The sequence below is a fragment of the Coffea arabica genome, chromosome 6e, assembly GCF_036785885.1.
Source record: "Coffea arabica cultivar ET-39 chromosome 6e, Coffea Arabica ET-39 HiFi, whole genome shotgun sequence".
Classification (NCBI taxonomy): domain Eukaryota; kingdom Viridiplantae; phylum Streptophyta; class Magnoliopsida; order Gentianales; family Rubiaceae; genus Coffea; species Coffea arabica.
Window position 1 is genome coordinate 9,333,791 of NC_092321.1, and position 20,348 is coordinate 9,354,138.

A 20,348-nucleotide genomic window follows, 5' to 3' on the forward strand; every position below is an offset into this window, starting at 1 on the left:
AAAAAGGATTTTCTTTTCTAACTTTTTATAGTACTACTATATATTTTTGACAGGACTTTCTTCGGTTATTGTTTGTCCCTTTTGAAATGGATATTTTAGTTTGTCTCAACTCTTTTCGCCTGCAAAAGAACAACAGAAATGCATGTTCATTGTAGCCCCCCTTCCCCCAAAAAAAAAAAAAAAACAGCTCTTTCGTGCTAGCTTATCTAAAATGTTATCATTTTGATTCACGATCAAATCACAATGCTTATCAGTTAATTTAAAAGTCAATAACCTATAATAGACATTTAGAAAATTCACTTGTCTAATGATTCTCTTATCAATAAGTCAAAAAAAGAAATAGCCAAAAGAGACAGAAACCTGAAGCCCATTATTCACGAGGGACTTTTTAAAAGTGAAAAATAGAGAGTTCTTTTGAATTGTTATTTTTACATAAATATATATTGTAACGATTTGATATATATAATTTTTTTTTTTTTTTTAGAGAAAATAGCAATCCAAACAGACAAGGTTAGCCCTCTTATATTTCTGGTGCTCAACCAAAATTACCCTGAATATGATTTGTGATTTATGACTATCAAGCTTGACATGTCTAAAGCTTATGACAGAGTGGAATGGCAATTTTTGGGAAGAATAATGCTAAAAATGGGATTCTGCCCCATTTGGGTTAGATGGATTATGAATTGCCTCTCTACTGTCTCCTATTCTTTTAATCTTAATGGAGAAAAAGTAGGATATGTCCAACCTAAGCGGGGCTTAAGACAGGGAGACCCATTATCCCCCTACCTTTTTTTATTTGTGGCGGAGGCACTCTCAAACTTGATAAACAAAGCTGCAGCAAGTAAAATGTGGACAGGAATCCAAGTGGGAAGAAAGTGCCCCCCCATTACACATCTCTTTTTTGCAGATGATGCCTTGCTCTGCTGCAAAGCCACAAACCAGGAAGCTTGGAAGGTTCAAGAGCTACTGAACAAATATGCAAGAGCGTCTGGACAGCTAATCAACTTGGACAAGTCTGCTATCTACTACAGTAGGAACACTGATTTGGATACCCGACAGGAAGTATGCAGTATACTTGGAAATCTAAGAGAAGCATTCAGTGGGAAGTATCTTGGTCTTCCTATGGTGATAGGGAGGTCAAAGAATCAGGTTTTTGGGGAAGTAAAAGCAAGTGTAACACAGAGAATACAAAGCTGGAAAAGAAATCTACTGAGTCTTGCTGGAAAGGAAGTATTGCTGAAATCAGTGATAATGGCACTCCCAAATTACACAATGTCATGCTTTAGAATTCCAAAAGGAATGTGTAGAGACATTAGTAAACAAATGGCACGGTTTTGGTGGGGGGCAGACGAGCATCAAAGAAAAATACACTGGACGAATTGGAAGGCACTTACTGAGGTTAAAGGAAAGGGTGGTCTAGGCTTTCGAGATCTGGAAATTTTCAACACAGCTTTGCTAGCAAAACAACTCTGGAGAATCATTGTTATGCCTAACAGGCTTGTTAGTAGAGTTATGAGAGCTAAATATATGAAAAGAGAATCTGACTGGATGAAGCATGCCCCTACTTCAGCATCATACCTATGGAAGAGTCTTCTGAGCGCCAGATTCCTTTTGAAAAATGGAATAAGAAAACAAGTTGGGGATGGAAGTACAATCAAGGTGTGGCAAGACAGATGGATACCTGTTTCAAGAGATGGTAGAATGGAACATGATAGACCAGCATTGGGAAGCATCCAATATGTCAAAGACCTGATTAAACAAGGGCAATGGGATAAGGAGCTAATAAATCAAGTTTTCAGCAGAGAGACGGCCCAAATGATTGTAAGGATACCACTCAGTATGTACCAAAGGAGAGACAGGATCATCTGGCATTACTCAAAGAATGGGGAATATACAGTGAGGTCAGGGTATACTTTAGCAAAGGAAATGGAGGCACAGGCAACTAAAACAATGCAGCTCAAGGAGAAGACAAGTAGCCATAACAGGAAGGAAAGTATGTGGAAGAAGTTGTGGGGAACAAATGTCAAACACAAACTGAAACATTTTATGTGGAAATGTCTACACAACTGTCTTCCAGTCAATGACTTGGTGCACGGCAGAACAGGGATGGGGAACAACATTTGCAAAAGCTGTGGGGAGGGAATTGAAACTATAGAGCATCTGTTCTTTGATTGTGAATATGCAAAGAGAATCTGGAAAATCAGTCCAATCAACTGGGATGGATTAATAGATCTGCAGGCTTGCTTTTGGAGATGGTGGGAAGGAATCTTAGAAGCTTCTCAAAGAGTCAATGGCAAGGAGCATATAGAATTAACAATTAATCTCCTCTGGCAAATATGGAAGGCAAGGAACCAGATTGTCTTCAACAACGCAAAAGGGGAGGAAATTTCAGTGGTAAGGAAAGCTCAACAAGAGTGGATAGAATTCAAGGAAGCTGTGGAACTAGAAAGTAGAGCTGGCATTGTTGAAGCAACTCCAAATCAGTATGATAGACGATGGAAACCTCCAATGGAAGGTGTGAACAAGATTAATACTGATGCTGCAATCTCAACACAATCGATCAGAACTGGTAAAGGAATAGTGGCTAGAAACTGGAAAGGAGAGGTGCTGAAAGCTTGGGCCATAATGGAGGAGAAGTTGGGGGAACCAGAAATTGAGGAAGCTGCAGCAATTAGAGCTGCAATGCAATTGGGAAAGGCAGCAGGCTGGAGAAGAATCGAAGTACAATCAGACTGCAAGAATGTGATAGACTGTATCTTAACCGTCTCATGCAACAACAGCAACTGTGCTGTGATACTGGAGGACATACAACAACTGAGGGAGTTTTTTGAGCAATGCAACTTCTCTTTTATACATAGGGAAGGGAATGAAGTGTGTCATACGCTAGCAAAGTTTGCCTTGAAGCTAGTTAATGATGTATATTGGGAATCATGTTTCCCTGGCTGGATTAAAGATCTAGCAAGAATAGATTATGAGAGCAATGAGCTCCTTTTGTAAAGTGCTCTTGTATTATCAAGTTTAAATCAATACAAATGTTATCATTTTGACAAAAAAAAAAAATGATTTGTGATTCGTCCAATATTTTTCTGTGTCCGATACCACTGGGCAGCCCGCTATGTGATTTGGCCACCCCTCGGGAACGGGGAAGTATGACCACTAGCGGCAAGACATGAAAACCGGGACTTGTTGCAGCTTCTGAAAAATTGCAATATCAGCCCCCCACCTCCCCAAATTTTACCGTTCCTCGTTAGGGGGAGAAACCTCAATTTGAAGCTTTATACGATTTCTTCCCTCTCCAATATCCTTTGATCCTTCGTGTGTATTGTGCTCTAGCTGCCACTTAATTAGTTTACATATTGGTTTCTATGCAAGTGATCTAAAACCTTCTCCTGCGTCTCAATTTATTAAATTATTTTGTTTAATTGCATGCACGTTTATACATTTTCTTGATTTAATTATTCTTTTCAAAAAAACTAATTACTTGGCGTCTTCTTAAAGACATCCCATTAATTGTAATACTTGTAAAACAAAAAACTCGTTCGTATTGAGTCAAATGACTGAAAAGCTCATCATCTCGAGTTATTGGTCATGAAAAAAATACTTGGAGGTGATTGAGGTGACAGACTATTGAGTTAATAACATTAAAAAAAAAGGTATCAATAAATGAACATAAATTATTGTTTATAGATTATTTCCCTTTCTGTTGATTATTCTTTTATATTGGGACAGTGTAATGTTTAAGAGATCTATGTGAATTAATTACTGTCATAATCCTATAAGCAAAGTGTGTTGTTGGTATCTCATGATTGAAATCTCTACGTACTTCGTTGTTGATAATTAAATACGGGGAGGAGGTTGTAAAAAAAGAAAAAAAAAATCGGAAGGAGGTGGAGTACATTGTACAAGGACTCGATGCTGGAATACCCATTTAAATCCCAAACATAAACACGAAAATCATAAAATAAGAAACACCATCATCTTCCTGATTCAAAGGACTGGGATTAGTCTAGCAAATTAAAGAAATTCCATGAGCGGATTTTACAAGGAAATTTCAAACAAGGGTAATGTTTATCATGAGTACATTTGTCTTATGTACATAATCTGTCACTCTAGTTAAGCTTACTACACATTACAAATCATAGTATAAATCAAACATTTGATTAGAAAGATTCCTAAGAGTGTCAATTGACATTAGGAGCAACCTCAAGGGAGGTATATTATTCCTAATTCAAGATCATCAATGTCGGGAAAATCCCCGGTTTCACGGCACCCTACAGAATTTAAGAGGGGAAGAAAAGAAAGCGCAAAGCAACAGAAAAAGTGACCCCTGAGCGAACGGCAAGGGTGGGGGGTCAGAATGAAGTTTCTAGAAAATAGAGGGACTGAGTAATGTGTGTGCGCTTTTCAAAGCTACAAATGGCAAAATTTGGTGCGACCACTGTCAACTCATATCCATATTTGGCCGATTTTGTTACAGCGCACCACGCCGCCCTGTTCCTCTCCAAACAACCCCCACACCCCTTTCCCTCTTTCACACTATAACTACAGCCGTTCCTCTAGCTATACCAGTCTATACCTTGCTTCATACGATAAGTACTGCTCTAGGCTTCTAATCCAATACTAGCACTGTATGTGCCGCCACAATTTGTCACAGGCCCCTTTGCGCCCCAGAGTTTCTTGATCCCTTTCCCCTTCATGTCTTATCTCTCATCTACTTTTCAATCTCCTCTAACCATTCTCGTTCAACATTATTAGTAAAACCCATTTTCAAAGATTTAATTGTTCTTCCGATGGACCAACTAAACGTGGGATTCAAGAGGAGTATGCCGGTGGAAGAAGAAGACGCCCCAAAAGTGGAAAAAGCAGAAATCTTGACAGTGAAAGAAGAACCAGTTGTATTTCTTGATGAAGATGGCCCTTTTGGAAATGTCAGTAGTAATTTTAGTGGTGGCGGAGAGTTTAGTGATGTTCCAAAACCGCTGCAAGGGCTGCACGAAGTTGGTCCACCGCCATTCTTGAAGAAGACTTTTGAGATGGTGGATGACCTTGAAACTGACTCCACCATTTCTTGGAGTTCCACCAACACCAGCTTTGTTGTTTGGGATCCTCACAAGTTCTCTAGGGATCTTCTCCCTAAACATTTTAAGCACAACAATTTCTCCAGCTTTGTTCGTCAACTCAACACCTATGTAAGCACAGATAGATGATTAATTTTTGCTCTTATTTGCTTACACTGTCCGATGACTTTCTGGGATTTCTATAATCTACTCTTTCTTCATTTTTTTTTCTTGGTAAACGGGAAAGAAAAGGGTTTTTTTTTTTTTTTTTGTGTGGGGGGGGGGGGTGTTTAATTAACTTTTCATAGGAGATAGATCCTTTGGTGCATTTCAGTTTTCCTCATGTAAAGGAATATGTCCGCTTACCCTTCCCGTCAATTTTTCTTTTTTCTCTATTCTAATACTTGGTTGATTTTTTGGGTGTTTCGTGTGGATAGATATTTTTTTATTTTTTTGGTAGACTATGTATGTTGTGTTAGTGATTTCAGTTTTGCTGTTGAATTGTGATAGCGGTTCAGGAAGATTGACTCGGACAGATGGGAATTTGCAAACGAGGAGTTCCAGAAAGGGAAGAAGCATTTGCTGAAAAATATCAAGAGGAGAAAGCAACATTCCCAAATGTTGCAGCATCAAGGAGCTGGGCAGCCCTGGCTAGATTCTGCAAAATATATATCGGAAACAGAGCTTCAAAAACTGAGAAATGATCAGAATACTTTGAAATTGGAACTGCTGAGGCTCAAACAGCAGCAAGTGAATACAGAGAACTACCTAGCCGCAGTTAAGGAGCGTTTACGGACTGCTGAGAGTAAACAAAAGTATATGGCTATTTTCATGGTAAAAGCTTTTAAAAACCCTCTGTTTGTTCAGCTTTTCATTGAGAAAATGAAGCAGAAAAGGGCGCTAGGCAGCGGTGAAGTTTCAAAGAAAAGGAGGTTGGCTGGCCCGCAAGGCAATGAAAACTTAACGGAGGCCATGAATGCTGCAAATAACAGCCTGGATGCTACTCGAAAAGTTGTTGATGGCAAGAACCTTCAACCTCAGGATGAGCTTACCACAGTCGACCCAGAAATCCAGATACTCTTCTCGCCAGATCATGAATCAAGCGGTCCCCTTCAGGAACAACTAGTCAGAGCTTCTTCAAATACTTCTGAGAATTTTATACTGTGGGAGAAGCTGATGGAGGATGACATGATATACGAGAACGAGCCAGAAACAGGCAAGTCTCAATCCGAGATTGTTCTTGAATTGGAGAATTTGATTGCAAAGCCACCTAGCTGGGGTATGAATACGAAAGACCTGGCAGGGCACGCGAGTTACCCAGCTGGACTAATGGCATGAGCCCCTTGCAGGTATAATTGTGCTCTACTTCTTAAATAAGTGTGTGGCATCAAATTGTTTTTATCTCCACTTTTGTTTCTAAACCTTTTCTTCCTCTAATCAGGGGAGCGAAGGAAATGTAGTGCTTCATCTGATGAGAAGAGCCAATTGGGAACAATAGTAATACTGATGAGGATGCACGAGCAACAATTACAAACTTGAAGCATATCATACTCCTCCTCGAAACTGGAAAGAAATTTGAGCATAGGGTTCTCCAGTTTTATCAGCCTTGTTTATTCTTTTGTCATCTTTCAGTTCCTAGACTACTTGGGCTTACTTTCTTGTACTGTACAGGTTTACCATTTTTCCAGTTCCCAAAAAGGAGACCACGGAGCTCTGTCTCTTGGTATATATAAGTTTTTCTTAGTTTTACGAGCTAATTCCAAGGTTCTTCATCCTTGTTCTTGGTTGGAGTACTTGGGTTGGTGAGATTAGTTTTATTTTGTCTTCTAACTACTAGTAGAACACCTGGTTTAGTACACATTTCTTTGCTGTATATCATGAAACTATTGTGGAAAAATGAACTTTAAATGCAACAGCTCAACTTCTGACTCTTTGAAATTACCGTTTCTTCCAGATTCAATTTATGAACTTTTCGTTGTTTAAGAATTTGAAGTCTCTCTCGTGAAAGTGGATAAAACAAACTCGTCCTGGCTTCACAAGCACTACGGAAATTTATAAGAGCTCAGTTACTTTCATTGGTTTCATTCTTATGGATACGACGTTTAAACAAACGGTACAGCAACTTTTACCCCGTGACCAAAGCCAAATTATAAAAAAAAAAAAAGAAAAAGGCAAGACTGGTTTTCAATTTTCATGCTTCTTTTTTCAAATTTTTCTTCTTATATTTTATTTGAATTATATACGTAAGATAAGAATAAGAAATTGGTTTTGTTTGGCCTAGTATGGTCTATTTGGACATGGATTTTTTTAGTATTATTTGAACATATTTTTTAACTCTTTTTATATTTTTAATAACATTTTTATTACGCATATCATCACATTATAAGAAGCGCATTTTTTGTAAGGATAAAGTAAAGAGATCCTTTTAACAAAGCAAATTTGATCACGTCGATCATCTGGTAAGTATTACAGTAGTGTTATTCTAAATATTTAAAAAATTACACACATACGCAGATGATTGGCCTAATCATCAAAGGAGAATTATACGGATTTCATGTGGCCAAATCTCTCTTGCATCTGAAAATTAAAAGAAGTTTTCTTTTGGCAGGTGGATTTTTTGGGTATTTGTCTAAAATTTTACTGTAAAAGTTTTTTAAAAATTTTTTGAAGTGTGTAAATTTTTGAATATTTTGAAAAGTATAGTTTAAAAATTTTGAGAAGTTTTTTAAGATTATTGTAGCTAAAGTTTTTTAAAAAAATGTAACAGATAAACTTGGCAAAAAATTCAAGTGCCAAACAAGATCTAAGGATGGGGAAAATGTGGCCAGAGTTTAAAAAAAAATATTGAAAAAATAAGGCCTTGCTTGGATTGCTGTTTTCCGTAGAAAAATTTCGTCATTTTCCGTGAACACATTTCCCTATTACCTTTTTTCCTCACATACATCAAATCGCTACAGTAATTTTTCCATGAAAAATGACGGAAAATGCAATCCAAACGGGACCTAACTTTTTTCGAATAATCTCTCGTCTAACCACACCCTATCATCACCTCTACTTTTGTCCTATGTCTCTTCAACTCACTGTCATGATTTCTCACCCAAGAAAGAATAACGCAAGCAAATTTGACAAAAAAAAAAAAAATTACTTCGTTTGCTTTTTCATTTTTTGGTATAAGAAAATTTGGATAGATTTGATTCTAATATACTCCCACCCAAAATTAAATTAAAGTTACTTATAAAAGTTTTTACAAATCGCACGTCTTTCACGAAGAAAGAAATGGTCCGTTTTACTAATTAAACCAACACAAGTTGCCTCGACAAAACATCTCACCGCTAAGAAGGAAGATTGTTGTGTGCTCCCAATCCGTGTGACAAGCTGGATAACGTAATGTGCCCCTTTCCTTTAGTGCCATACTGCCATGCCAAAAGTAGATACATTTATTATTACATTTGCTAGAAAGTTCAAATAAATCTGTTGACGCTGTCAATTTTGGGCCACGCGTCCGGTTGGCGTCAGTCCCAGCACGGCTTTCCTTTTATGGTATCGTGATCTATGGATTTGACTAAAAGGATTTCCTAATCATTCTCCCATTTTAATATGTTGATTTTACTTTTCAATTGAAAAATACACTTAATTTTAAATTTCTTCAAAATGCTCTTATTTAATATAAGCCATTATTATCATCTAATTTTGTTTAGTATAATCTAATTTATTTAATACAGGTTGTTATTGAATTATGCAACTTTCCATCAATATTATTATTGTAATTAATATAAAACTAATTAGTCATACTCCATTAAATGTACAAGTATTTTAAAGAGATAATAAACTAGATTTATTATTCCAATGAAGTTAACTAACTTTTTTTAAACTACATCGCGGCCTCTGGGCCTTTAGCTATTAGCTAATCAAAAGTTTTGTGCGCTTGAACCCTCTACAACGTAAGGCGGTTGTCTGCCATTTTACTCCCTTGGAAAGTCATCTAATGCGGCTTCCCTCACTAGATCCTCTCTGAATCATTGTCCTCTTGGGACCAATCGTCACCAAATTCCTGGAAGGCATCCGAAGAAATATCAAGAATTTCGAAAATTATTGAAAAGGGAGGATATATAGTCCATCGACGTTCAAGGACCTTCGCAAGATCCTACCCGTTTAAGCAAATGAAGAAGAAGATGTGTAGGACCACTTTGCACTATACATTCCTTGGTTTCTTATAACTTCGAATACAACATTGGCTAATTTAGTTCAATCCTTTTCTTCCATTATACATGCGGGACGGGCAAAAATATGGTACAGAGCTCCCACAGGCATAGACAAGCAAAAAGTTGAAATAAAACATATGATACAACAAAAAGGAGATATCGTCCTTTACCACAGTTTCTTTTCTTTTTTAACTCCTACTTTCTGAAAGTGAGCTTCATGTTGGACTTTATCATTTCCATGGATGTTGATGATGAAGATGATGATAAGTTGTTATTCCTGTCAAATTCTTGTTTATCCTCGCTGAATGCCTTGGTCAGGACTTCCTGGAGTTCCAAGTATCTTTGCTTCTTCAATTGACGTTCTTCTGGAGTTTCATTTCCCATGTAAGCTATCTCTGAGAGGTCGTCAGCGTCCATGATCTTGTTGAGTACATCAGAACAACGAGGAAAAAAGCGTTTCCCGAGTTCCACTGTGCATAATTAGCATACCACGCTATGAGATCACATGGACTTCTGCCCAACTGGAAACCAGATTCCAGACAAATTCATTCTATATGCTACAATTGTTGAGGCAATTGGAAATTAACTCCGCTTTCCTCAGAAAAATGAAAAAGACAATTTGTGAAAGGTATTGAAGCCCAAATCCTTGTAAAAAAAATTTCATATTATACGTGGAGCTGTTCCATGGCCCATGAAGAGCAATCACTTGTAAGGATTAAGGAACGAACACTATTTGGACATGAATTCCTCTTCTTAAACCCTCCAAAAAAAAACTCCCACCCCAAAAAAAATAAGAGTCTTTTGCGAGATGTGTGATATCAAACAAGGTGGCACTAAATGGAAACAAAACAGATTACTTACTCTCAAGTTACCTTACCAGTTCTGGAAAGCGCTCTCATTCTACTCAGATGCTCTTCTTTCATTTTGAAAGGTGTCTCGTTCAGGTCCACAGTTGTCCTCTTAGCCTCCGCCACATTCTTATTAATGGTAGCTAATGGGAATTCAGAAGTGCCATCAACTTGAGCAATATCCATGGCAACCTTTGCCTCCATGGGGAATAGAAGTTTAGCCAATCCAACTGACGCATCCAGAATCAATTATTTTTAGTACAAGAAATCTCAAAAACCTAACAGTACTCTAACAGGCATGCTTACAAGTGACTAAAATGCTGGAAAAAAGCAGTACAGCTGAATATATTTTTCATTGAGCACTAATGATTAAACTCAATACAAAATTATAGTTTTGACACTTTAGGAGAATATCAGACCATTGGCGGCAAGCAGATCACCAATTGAGTACCAGAGATCAAGATTTAAAGGTTCCGTGCAGTGAATGGAAAAAAAAAAAAAAAGAAGATGGAGGAGCAGCATCCGAAAAATACAAGAGAGACAAAGTAGAACTAAAACATAAGCTCCCACTGGTCCAAAAAAAGAAACTGAGATTGAGAAATCACTTAGCAGTGGACCTCATAAAGCAAAACAAACACCCGGCTAAAAGATGTCTACCTTGCGCAGCTGTCAACATACTCCTGATGCAGTACAGCTTCTTTAACACTTATTAGCAGCAATACTATTATCTTATCTAAAGAACTTCCTCGTGTTGTTTTTTTTTTCCTGATCTGAAAAACTTAAACTGGCCATTCTTTCAAAATTAGGTGTTAATATTGAACATACATGTGGTATCAGAAGCATTCGGTCCAAAATAAGTGCTAAAAGATGACCCAATTAACAACGGGTACTTGAATCATGAAGCTCCTACTTATAGCTATTGAAAATGGAAAGGTGTTGATGCTGGTCCAAGAATGAGTTTATGAGGGTGACTAAATTGTTAACAAGCAAGTGGAACATGACTGACCGAACAAAAGACAAGCTTGGAATCGACCAGATATTTTACCTCTATTTTCAAGGTATAACAATTTCATACGCAGATCATCGCCTGCCATAGCTAGAGAAACTGAAGCTTCTCCCAGCAGTGGATCTCTTCTTTCTGCCTGCTCCAAAATTTCTATGCACAATCTATCCTTTGGAGAAGCTTTACCTTCCTCTGTTAGCTTCTTATAATCCACTGCTCTAGTTAGCCTCTTTGAGATCTGAAGGGCTTTCCTTCCATCTGATGTGAGATCAGATGGACTAGCTCCCTTTGTTAAAAGAGAAACTATGATTTTAGGTTCTTTTCTCATTGCAGCAACATGGAGTACAGTGCATCCCCTAGGATTTCTATGGTTTACATCAGCAAGGGCTAGATCTAGAAGCTCTGTTGTGGTCTTTGCGTCGCAATAGGCCACGGCATAATGTAGAGCATATGCATCATCTAACGTGGTATGCCCCTCTTTAAGTAACATCTTAAGTAACTCAACATCGTCAGAATCCAATGCCCTGTGAATCCTCTTCACATGTTTATCAGGAAAACTACTTGTATCAAGCCCTTGCAAACCAAGTTCCCTGCGTGCATCAATGATTTGCTTGACAATGTGATGAGGCAATGCTTTATCCAGGGTTATCATGTCAACATCAGATATAACTATAACCTCGATACATCTACCAAGCAATCTCTCACATGATTTACCACATATGTTTGCAACAGATAAAATAATCAATACATCATCTGCAGCAGCTTTGTGAAGAACGTCTAGCAGGTGCCTCTGCAAGGAAAATAAAGATGCAAGAGAAATTTTAGGGAGGAATAACACCAGCAAAGGACTCATCTAATAGTTTCTCTTGCTAACCCATTAGCTAAACTCAGTTGGCCTTATTTGCAACAAAAATCACCATAAAATGGATAATTGGGCATCTGTAATAGGAAACTATACTAGGGCGTCCAGCACTTGTCAGCCAAAAACAGCAAACAACAGGCTAAAGAGGTTTTCCAAGTTTCAGTGGTCCATAAACTTGCATGCATACAATAGTTCAGTTCTAAGAGACTCGTATAACAATTATTGACACAGCTGACATTAATAATTGACGAGAACTTCAAGCTCCAGCATCATTTTCAAAAATTAGAAAGGCAGTTATTCCGCCTCCATTTTGATCTGTGTTTTCATTCATCCCACCGTTAGTCCAACCAGTCCTCTTTTTGTTTTGGCGCATCCATTACACAGGGAATGTACCAGCATTTAACTAAGTGTGTCTATGCATCTTTCAGTTGACAATATAATCATCTTTGTCCTGCCAGGGAGAAAATGAAGAACCAGTTGTCCAAGAATATAGCAACCCCACATGATTAGTCAACCATCACCATCCTTTGAGTTTTGATTTACTTGGCTACAAAGCCAGATGGTTTCCACTGGTGGATATTCTCGTACTTGTTAAAATCCATATTTTCGGCCGTCACCCCTTCCTTACTTCCACAGACAGTCCAATTAGGACATAATTCAACTTAATATGGCACAACAGCAAGGATAACCCTGTATCTGAAAGACAACCCAAACTAGTAGTAAATACTAAAAATGATCTATATTCCCATTTCTAAATAGTAGTAAATACTAAAAATGATCTAGGAGCCCATTTCTAAATAGTTCCCTAAATTATAGGACCAAGTTTGAACAAGATTTAGTTAACATCTTAAGCTCCGGTGTATGAAGATAAAAACTCAAAATTACACATAAATATATCAAGCTACCTGAGCTAGACCAACAAAGGCTCTCGAATAAGAATTGAATGTCACCAACGAATCCATTCAAGCCTGAAAATCCTATTTCGGTTCCTATACGAAATAAATTTGGCTCAATTAAACTTGAATGTAACCTATATGGCTCATATGAATTAGTCCAAGCACACACAATTATCTACAAATGAGTACAAGACAAAGCGTTAGTTTACCTGAAACTTGGCAATCAGCTCAGGGACCTGAAATATGAAAGATGCGTACAATACCTCCGCCATGAACTCCATCCGTGGCCTACACGCCACATGCGAGCACTCATCGTCCACACAGATGCAAACATCCTTGGGCGACGGCCTAACTCTGCCACAGTACAGATACGCCAGCACCGTCAGCAGCGCGTCGAAGCTGACATCACGCTCCTTCATCCACTCCTTCAACTCAACCTTGGCGGCAGCATTAGTCTTCCCCTTGGCACCGGAGAATACGCTCTTGAAAAAGGGACTCCTGGCCGAGAGAATGCATCGGTGCACCGGAATCTCCCTGCCGCCAGGAGCCACGAGCCTGGCGTCGGCGAAGAAGTCCAAGCAGTCAGGAGAAGACGACGCGTCGGATAAGAAGATGGACTCTAAGGTGTGGGAGAGGCGTTGAAGTGAGACGACGTCGGATTCCGGGGAGAGAGACGATTCGGTGTTGGCGCCGGCGCAGCAGATGCTGCTGCTCCCGCCGCTGATGTCAACATCGCTGGAGTCGGAAAAAACAGTGCGAGTAACCATGATCGAGGGCAAAGGTGTAAATAGAAGAATTAATGGAAGGAAAAGGCCATCGAGTTGTGGATAATTACGGAGAATGGCAGGGGGAGTGGTCCGAGTGGAGTGACGGGGAAAAAGGACGGAAAATTAAGGCGGGAACGAGTTGGAAAGAAGTTGGGAATATGGGGGCCGGGGGTGGGGGATTTGGGGACAGGAATGACATTTGCCAAGAAGAAGAAGGAGTCGTCGAGCGTGGGAATTGCGGGAGAGAGAGGGGAGGGGAATCAGGAATCAGGAATGACGACTGAACTGGAGCCGGAGCGAGTAAAAGTTGGAGGCAGGCGTGGGCGTCTTGCAGGGCGAGGGAAGAAATCGGTTGATCGGTTGGGAGACTGATGTATTATTAGTTCGAGTAATTACTTTCGGAAATTAATTAAGCCGTGCATCGGCACAGGATCCCCATTTGTTCTTCGAAACTGAAGAAATGGGAGGACAAGTGTGTTTTATGCACTTTCGTTTCGTCACGATGTTATAATATTATATTAAATATATGTCAAGTATTTTATTTATATATCTAACTTTTACTACGAATACAATAATATAATATAATTATACATCAAATAATATAAAAAATATAACAATCGAACGGAATTGCACGAACCCCCAACAACTGCACTGAATTCTTTTTTTTTTTTTGGTCAATAAAAGAAAATTATTTTTTTTTTGGTGAATTCCTTGTCTTGAGTGAATTTTAGGGAAGAAAAAGCTTTTTCATGCCAATAGTAGTAGGTAATTTAATCCTTCTTCATTTTGGGGTGCTTAGTTTTTGTAAATTCCTTTGAGATGCTTGGAATTTTGAAGAAGAAAAAAAACTAAATCTGTATTGAGACTTTATGAGCACTTATTAGCGTTTTTTTTTTAAAAAAAAAAGAACTTAGAAAACTCAAAACTGATCACTTCTTTTGTGGCAAGTTGGGTAGGGGTGCAACCATGATGCTTCTTTCACTTATTTCTCAACTTTAGGAATATGCCTCTAGACGTGAAATAAACTTTTACTAAAATTACATCATCAGTTGTATTTATTTATTTACAGAATGATTAGTAATTTTTGAGAGATGACACGTTTGCAGCAAGTTACAACTGGCTGCAGAGAAGGAGTCCAAACAGCAAACAGGTGGCCACTCGTTCCCATGCACGTTCATCATAAAAAAGCCAAAATCTCACATAAACAAAGAAAATACCTGGCAGGCACAATTCGTAGTGAAAGTCAACTGAATCGATTCCTTTCATGTATCGAAGAGATCATTGGTTAATTTACTTTAGATTCGGATAATACTTTGTAGCCTGTGTAAATCACCACTTTGATTTGATTCCCCTTCGAACCCCAATTTGTACATCAGATTTTCTGCACCGGACCTGAAATTGGAATCGCTGACCAATTCTGATCCAAAGAAATCACCTTATCATAAAATTTAATTAATCACTGATGAAATTTATTAAAGTAGCATCAATGATCACATACTGGAGGGCGAGCCCGCGATTGGACTTCGATTTTTGAATATCTTATGAAAATAAAAATATTTATTCGATTTAATTGGTTCTCGACGGAATTTGATTGATTTAGTTGGATTTTTAAATTCATCACTGGTTTGCGGTTCGACCGAGCACCAGCTAATATGGACCGGCTGCTTTCCATAATATGCTGCCAGTTGAACAAACTCAGTGAGCGCGTGCGGAAATTTAGTGGCTGCACATTTCTTCTAGAATCTTATGCCTACAGTTGCAGGGTGCTCGGATATGGATCATTTGACCAAGAAAGTATATAATTATATATATATTCTGATAATGGAACCTGAAAATCACAATATATAAATTTCCGGAAGATCGATGCCTTGTGACCTCCCTGAAAACTTCCAAAACCAATCAGACATGATGAAGAAATAATAAATGTGTCTGTGTCATGACTGACGGCCGTAGCTGTTACTTTCTTGACTAATACGTAAAAGAAAAGATAAAATTGTCCTCAATGTCTTGAATCAGTCGCATACACCCTGGATAAACAAGGGTGTAACAATTTTTTATGTCGGAGAAACAGTAGGGGAAGGAATCTTAGAAAATGTATTTATTGAGTTATTCCACTGGAGCAAAAAAAAAAGAAGAAGAGGGATTTCATTTTATTCTTTGTTTTTTGATTTTAATTTTTTGTGTTTTGGTGGTTTCTTGGAGGTGTTCCAGGGAATCAGGAAAGCATCTTTCTTAAAATATGAATCCTTAACAGTCATGTCCATTTTAAGGCCCATCACTTGCAAAATGCCCTCATCTTGTTGCAAATGCAGAATTTAGACGGAAAAATCAAGAGCGAAGTAAACCATAAAATAATCGTAAATATCTAGATTGTGTTGGCATTCTGAAAGATCTTATCGAGGTGAGGTGCTAGATCTTGCAGCTGCTACGCCTTCTTCTTTGGTGCCTCTACAGTAGGGGCCATTTGGCTTCCTGACTCTAGTCGTGGACGGCAGTTGTCTATATCTGCACCTAATGCGCCTTGGTTTTCTATTGGCTTGCAAAAGCATGTCCTTAGGCATGCTTTTATTCAATGGTTGGCTTGCAAAAATAGACTGATGATGGAGGACAGATTGTTAAATTGAGAAATTGCAATAGATTCCATGTGTACTCTCTGTATGCAGAGTGATGAAAATCTTGAGCACATTCTCTTCCTTTGCCCTTAGTCCTCTGCACTATGGAGATTTGTCCAGGAGAAATGCCTAGTGTTCAAGGCTCCTGCAAGCTGGAGTGAAGAACAAAGGTGGCACATCCAGCATTGCTCTCAGAATACGTTTGTTTGCCAGGACCGGAGAGTGGCTTTTGCTGCAACTATTTACCACTTCGGTTGCCAAAGGAATGTGAGGGTGTTCAAGCATTTTTATGTTGAGCCTATGAGTGTGACTCGGCCGATTATCTGGGATTTGAGAAGAACTGTGGCTGGTTGGAGACCAGTGAACAGACAGCAGGACAATCTAAACCTGTGCTTGAACCTTAGTTGTTTTTTTTTTTTTTCAAATAACTGTACCTCTCAGCTTCGTTCTTGATGTAAACTGCCCCCTACTGTTGTGCAGCCTTTAGTTCTTATCGATAAAAACATGGAGCTTGCAAATAAAATAACTTGTTTGATCTAATACTTTTATCAAGAAAAGACAAAAACAGAAACAGAGAGAGGCATTACCACTATGATCGGCCTTTCCACAATATCCATATGCAGGTGAAGTTTACAATTCTGTGCTTTAATTCTACTTAATAACTAGCTTACCATTTATGGGGGAGCTGCTGATCCAATCAAATGCGGAGATGCTCAAGACTTCACTCTCAATCTTTATTATGGCTCCGTGGAGAACACATTTTTTCCAACCCCTTTCCAATAGACATCCTGAATCCGCCTTCTTTCTTTGATGACGAAGTGTCTGTTCTAGAATCCTTCTTCGGATGAATTGCATGAACAAGGGCCTCAACTTCTTCCTTTGCTCTTTCAAAGACGTTTGGACCTTTAATTTCACTAATGGGAGTGTTCTCATCTATGTCATCACTTGCTCCATGAGTTTCTTTATGATGATGATTTGCCGGCTTCTTTTTATGTAAAAATGCTTCAATGTCTTCCTTAGCTCTCTCAATAAATTTAGGCGACTTTCTGTCCTGCTCTAATAAGGTTGAAAAAGAGAGATAAATAGTCAAGTACGGGCTTCAAACTCTTCAAGAACCTAGTTATCAGTATCTTAAAGACATTAATTTGTGTTAGAAGAGTAAAAGAGACAATAGGAGAAGGAAGTCACAACTTACAACAGGTATCACTGCTAGTTATTTCTAAAGATGTTTCACTAACTCATTCCTTAAAATCATACTTGGTTCAAAGCACCGAAACAGCTTTTACAGAAGAAAATGATGTCCGTAACTTAATTTGACATCATAGATCGGATATGTAAACAAACACCAGGGATAGTCTCTCATAAGTCTCTTCCTTTTGCAGTTCCTCGATTTAAAAAAACTATTAACGCTTCACATTGTCCCTAGAGCATGCCTCTTGATTATACATTTTTAATGGGTCGATGCAGAAAGAGATCATCTACATTAATCCTCAAAGTTTTTATATTTGCTAGAGATCCTCAAAGAAACTTACGTAACAGAAAATTTTTCATGTTATGTTTTTCTTTTGAACACCTTTTTTGCAAGATCTACTCGTACTGGTGCGAATGATTCATGCTTGTTCCAGACACCATACATAAACAAAATTACGTGAATGGAAACACAACATCCATTTTCACGACAACAGCAACCAAACCTGTAAATTAAATTCTGACAAAGGTGCTCAATTCCCAGTGGATTGAATGCAACAAGGCCAACCCTCAAAACTTATACTACTAAAGTAACAGGGAAGTGACTCGAGAACCGAAGAGAATAAAATTCCAAATCCAAAGAGATCGCTTCAAACATGATCGTAAACAGGACAAGACAGTTCATACCTGAATGAGTTTCTGAAACTTCTGATTTTAATTCCACATTTGCAGCAGAATGCCTGCAATCCGTCTCACAATATTAACAAATCAATCAAGCACATCAATTAAAATGGATGGCATTTGGTCTGTCAACTTTCCAAACCTGTCTTGAAAATGATTCCCAGTATCCTGAGGTTCCTTCCTGGGATGAATTGCCTGAACAATAGCCTCAATTTCCTCTTTGGCTCGTTCAAACACATTCGGAGCCTTCACGTCACTGATAGGAGTTTCTTCCTCAATATCATCGCGCAATCCATGAGTTTCCTTGTGATGATCTTGAGGATGATGATGGGGGCTTCGATTTGAATCATAGAATCCTTCCCTAGTTCTTTCATGAGCATAGACCCTTTCTACATTTTCATCCACCACCAAATATAAGAATCTTGGACTCTTGTATAACAAAATCTTCATGTGATTCACAAACAATTGAACCCCAAAAAAATGAACAAGAAAGGTAGCTGATTTTTAAATGAAAAGCAATGAAAAACTTACCTGATTCTGAAGCAAGGCTTGATGAAGGTTTTGTTCTTGATTCAGGCATATTGGAGATTATTGAACTCTGAAGTAATCAGAAAAACAAAATTGGAACGTGGAGAAAGATGAAAGGGAGTGGTTCGACAGTCTGTATGTGGTAGGTTTCAATGTACGCAACAGTACAGTTGGAAAGAATAAGGAATCCAACACATAAAATATGCAGCATGCGGGTACCAAACTTACACGGGAAACAGGTTGGAATGGAAACGGACCCGTCACCCAAAAGCTCTCCGTTCCCCACCCCCTCCCGTTGTATGCAATGTTTTGAAAACCGGACCGGGCCGGGCCGGTTCGATCAATTGAAACCGCGAACTGGTCACGCCTCCGATCCGATTCAATTACAAAGTCAAAGAATTAATTGAATCGATCAAAATCGGTTCATAATCGATTGAACCGGTAAAAATCGGGAGGTTTAACCGATTTTATTAAGTATTTATTTTTTAAAATAAATCTTTTAGTTTTATTCAAAATTTTAATACTAAAATGAATAAAAATTGTTAAACTTTTGAACTGGAATTGAACCGGTTGAATGGATTGAACTGTGAACCGGAAGGTTTTCGGTTCACTCTCTGATCCAGGTTTAAAAACGTTGGTTATATGTACTGAGGCACACTCATATTATAGAGAAAAATAAATAATTACAAAAATATTTCATAATAAATTAGTTGTAGCAAAGTAATCAAATATGGGATTTTCTAATTTTTATTAGGGAAAATCGTCCAAAACGTCCTCACATTTTGTAAAATAACTTTTTTCGTCCCTCACTTTTAAAAGTGTAATTTTATGTCCCTTACATATTTACATCGGTCAAATTTAGTCCCTAACTAGGTTTCCGATCATTTTTTGGCCGGAATCCATCATGTACAAGGCACGTGATCATTTTTTAAGGGTAAATTTGTCAAATTATATTTTACATAATCTGATATATAGTCCTCCACATTTTATAAAATGATTTTTTTCATCCCTCACATTTGACAAAATGAATTTCTCCATTCCTCACATTTCAAAAAATGAATTTTTCATTTCTCACTAATTATGTGTATGAATACATTTTTTTAAACACATATATATGTCTATTTGATTTTGCTTAATAATAATAGCATAAACACATGTATGTAATTGGGTCCAACTTGTGGGCTATCTTCTCTTTTTGTATGATTATTACTAATATTTACCAATAGAACCTTAATTTGCATATTCTTATTGTATTTTGACCGAAAATAGCTTTATTGGCCAACTTGGCAATGAATGCAAGATTTTTTTCTCGCTTATACCAGATGAAATCAAATGATCACGTATAATTTATGGTATTCGTATTATTAAGTGAAATCAAATAGACACATACATATATTTATGCTATTCGTATTATTAAGCAAAATCAAATAGACATATACATGTGTTTAAACAAAATGTATTCACACACATATTTTTTTTTTTAGGGTTTCCCTCACACACATAATTAGTGAGGAATGGAAATATTCATTTTTTTGAAATGTGAAGGATGGAGAAATTCATTTTGTGAAATGTGAGGGATGAAAAAATTATTTTATAAAATGTGAGGGACGAAAAAATTTATTTTATAAAATGTGGAGGACTATAGATTAGATTATGTAAAATATAATTTGACAAATTTACCCTTCAAAAATGATCACATGCCTT

The 20,348-nt window shown here is 37.8% G+C and overlaps 3 protein-coding genes across 7 annotated transcripts; 1 reads left to right on the forward strand and 2 right to left on the reverse strand.

The window, feature by feature from the left end:
- Positions 1 to 4,454: 4,454 nt before the first annotated feature.
- On the forward strand, positions 4,455 to 6,995 carry LOC113694721 (heat shock factor protein HSF30-like). Its single transcript, XM_072055019.1, has 3 exons — positions 4,455 to 5,189; positions 5,568 to 6,406; positions 6,499 to 6,995. The coding sequence occupies exons 1-2, from the start codon at positions 4,791 to 4,793 to the stop codon at positions 6,393 to 6,395; spliced, it is 1,227 nt and encodes a 408-aa protein (XP_071911120.1). The 5' UTR covers positions 4,455 to 4,790; the 3' UTR covers positions 6,396 to 6,406; positions 6,499 to 6,995.
- Positions 6,996 to 9,296: 2,301 nt separating this feature from the next.
- On the reverse strand, positions 9,297 to 14,086 carry LOC113696311 (BTB/POZ domain and ankyrin repeat-containing protein NPR1-like). Of its 4 annotated transcripts, none has more exons than XM_072055020.1 (4): positions 13,078 to 14,084; positions 11,153 to 11,900; positions 10,137 to 10,337; positions 9,297 to 9,729 (listed from the first exon to the last, which is right to left on the reverse strand). In XM_072055020.1, the coding sequence occupies exons 1-4, from the start codon at positions 13,633 to 13,635 to the stop codon at positions 9,455 to 9,457; spliced, it is 1,782 nt and encodes a 593-aa protein (XP_071911121.1). In that variant the 5' UTR covers positions 13,636 to 14,084; the 3' UTR covers positions 9,297 to 9,454. The 4 variants fall into 4 exon arrangements, with proteins under 4 accessions (XP_071911121.1, XP_071911122.1, XP_071911123.1 ...); XM_072055021.1 differs by having other exon boundaries at positions 9,601 to 9,780; positions 10,132 to 10,337; positions 13,078 to 14,086; XM_072055022.1 differs by having other exon boundaries at positions 9,601 to 9,729; positions 10,132 to 10,337; positions 13,078 to 14,085.
- Positions 14,087 to 16,758: 2,672 nt separating this feature from the next.
- LOC113696312 (uncharacterized) lies at positions 16,759 to 18,860 on the reverse strand. Of its 2 annotated transcripts, none has more exons than XM_072055024.1 (4): positions 18,648 to 18,852; positions 18,259 to 18,505; positions 18,123 to 18,175; positions 16,759 to 17,303 (listed from the first exon to the last, which is right to left on the reverse strand). In XM_072055024.1, exons 1-4 carry the CDS (start codon positions 18,694 to 18,696, stop codon positions 16,975 to 16,977), a joined length of 678 nt encoding a protein of 225 aa, XP_071911125.1. In that variant the 5' UTR covers positions 18,697 to 18,852; the 3' UTR covers positions 16,759 to 16,974. The 2 variants fall into 2 exon arrangements, with proteins under 2 accessions (XP_071911125.1, XP_071911126.1); XM_072055025.1 differs by having other exon boundaries at positions 17,202 to 17,298; positions 18,648 to 18,860.
- Between the last annotated feature and the right edge of the window lie 1,488 nt (positions 18,861 to 20,348).

Excerpts from the sequence above, each read along its gene's own strand:
- LOC113696312 (XM_072055024.1), bottom strand. The coding sequence starts at position 18,696 with ATGCCTGAATCAAGAACAAAACCTTCATCAAGCCTTGCTTCAGAATCA. Across the intron at positions 18,506-18,647 it reads AAGCCTTGCTTCAGAATCAG|AAAGGGTCTATGCTCATGAA; the intron begins GTAAGTTTTTCA and ends ATGAAAATGTAG. Across the intron at positions 18,176-18,258 it reads GGGAATCATTTTCAAGACAG|GCATTCTGCTGCAAATGTGG; the intron begins GTTTGGAAAGTT and ends GACGGATTGCAG.
- LOC113696311 (XM_072055020.1), bottom strand. The coding sequence starts at position 13,635 with ATGGTTACTCGCACTGTTTTTTCCGACTCCAGCGATGTTGACATCAGC. Across the intron at positions 11,901-13,077 it reads AGCTGATTGCCAAGTTTCAG|AGGCACCTGCTAGACGTTCT; the intron begins GTAAACTAACGC and ends TTTTCCTTGCAG. Across the intron at positions 9,730-10,136 it reads GAGAGCGCTTTCCAGAACTG|TGGAACTCGGGAAACGCTTT; the intron begins GTAAGGTAACTT and ends AATTATGCACAG.
- LOC113694721 (XM_072055019.1), top strand. The coding sequence starts at position 4,791 with ATGGACCAACTAAACGTGGGATTCAAGAGGAGTATGCCGGTGGAAGAA. Across the intron at positions 5,190-5,567 it reads TTCGTCAACTCAACACCTAT|CGGTTCAGGAAGATTGACTC; the intron begins GTAAGCACAGAT and ends GAATTGTGATAG.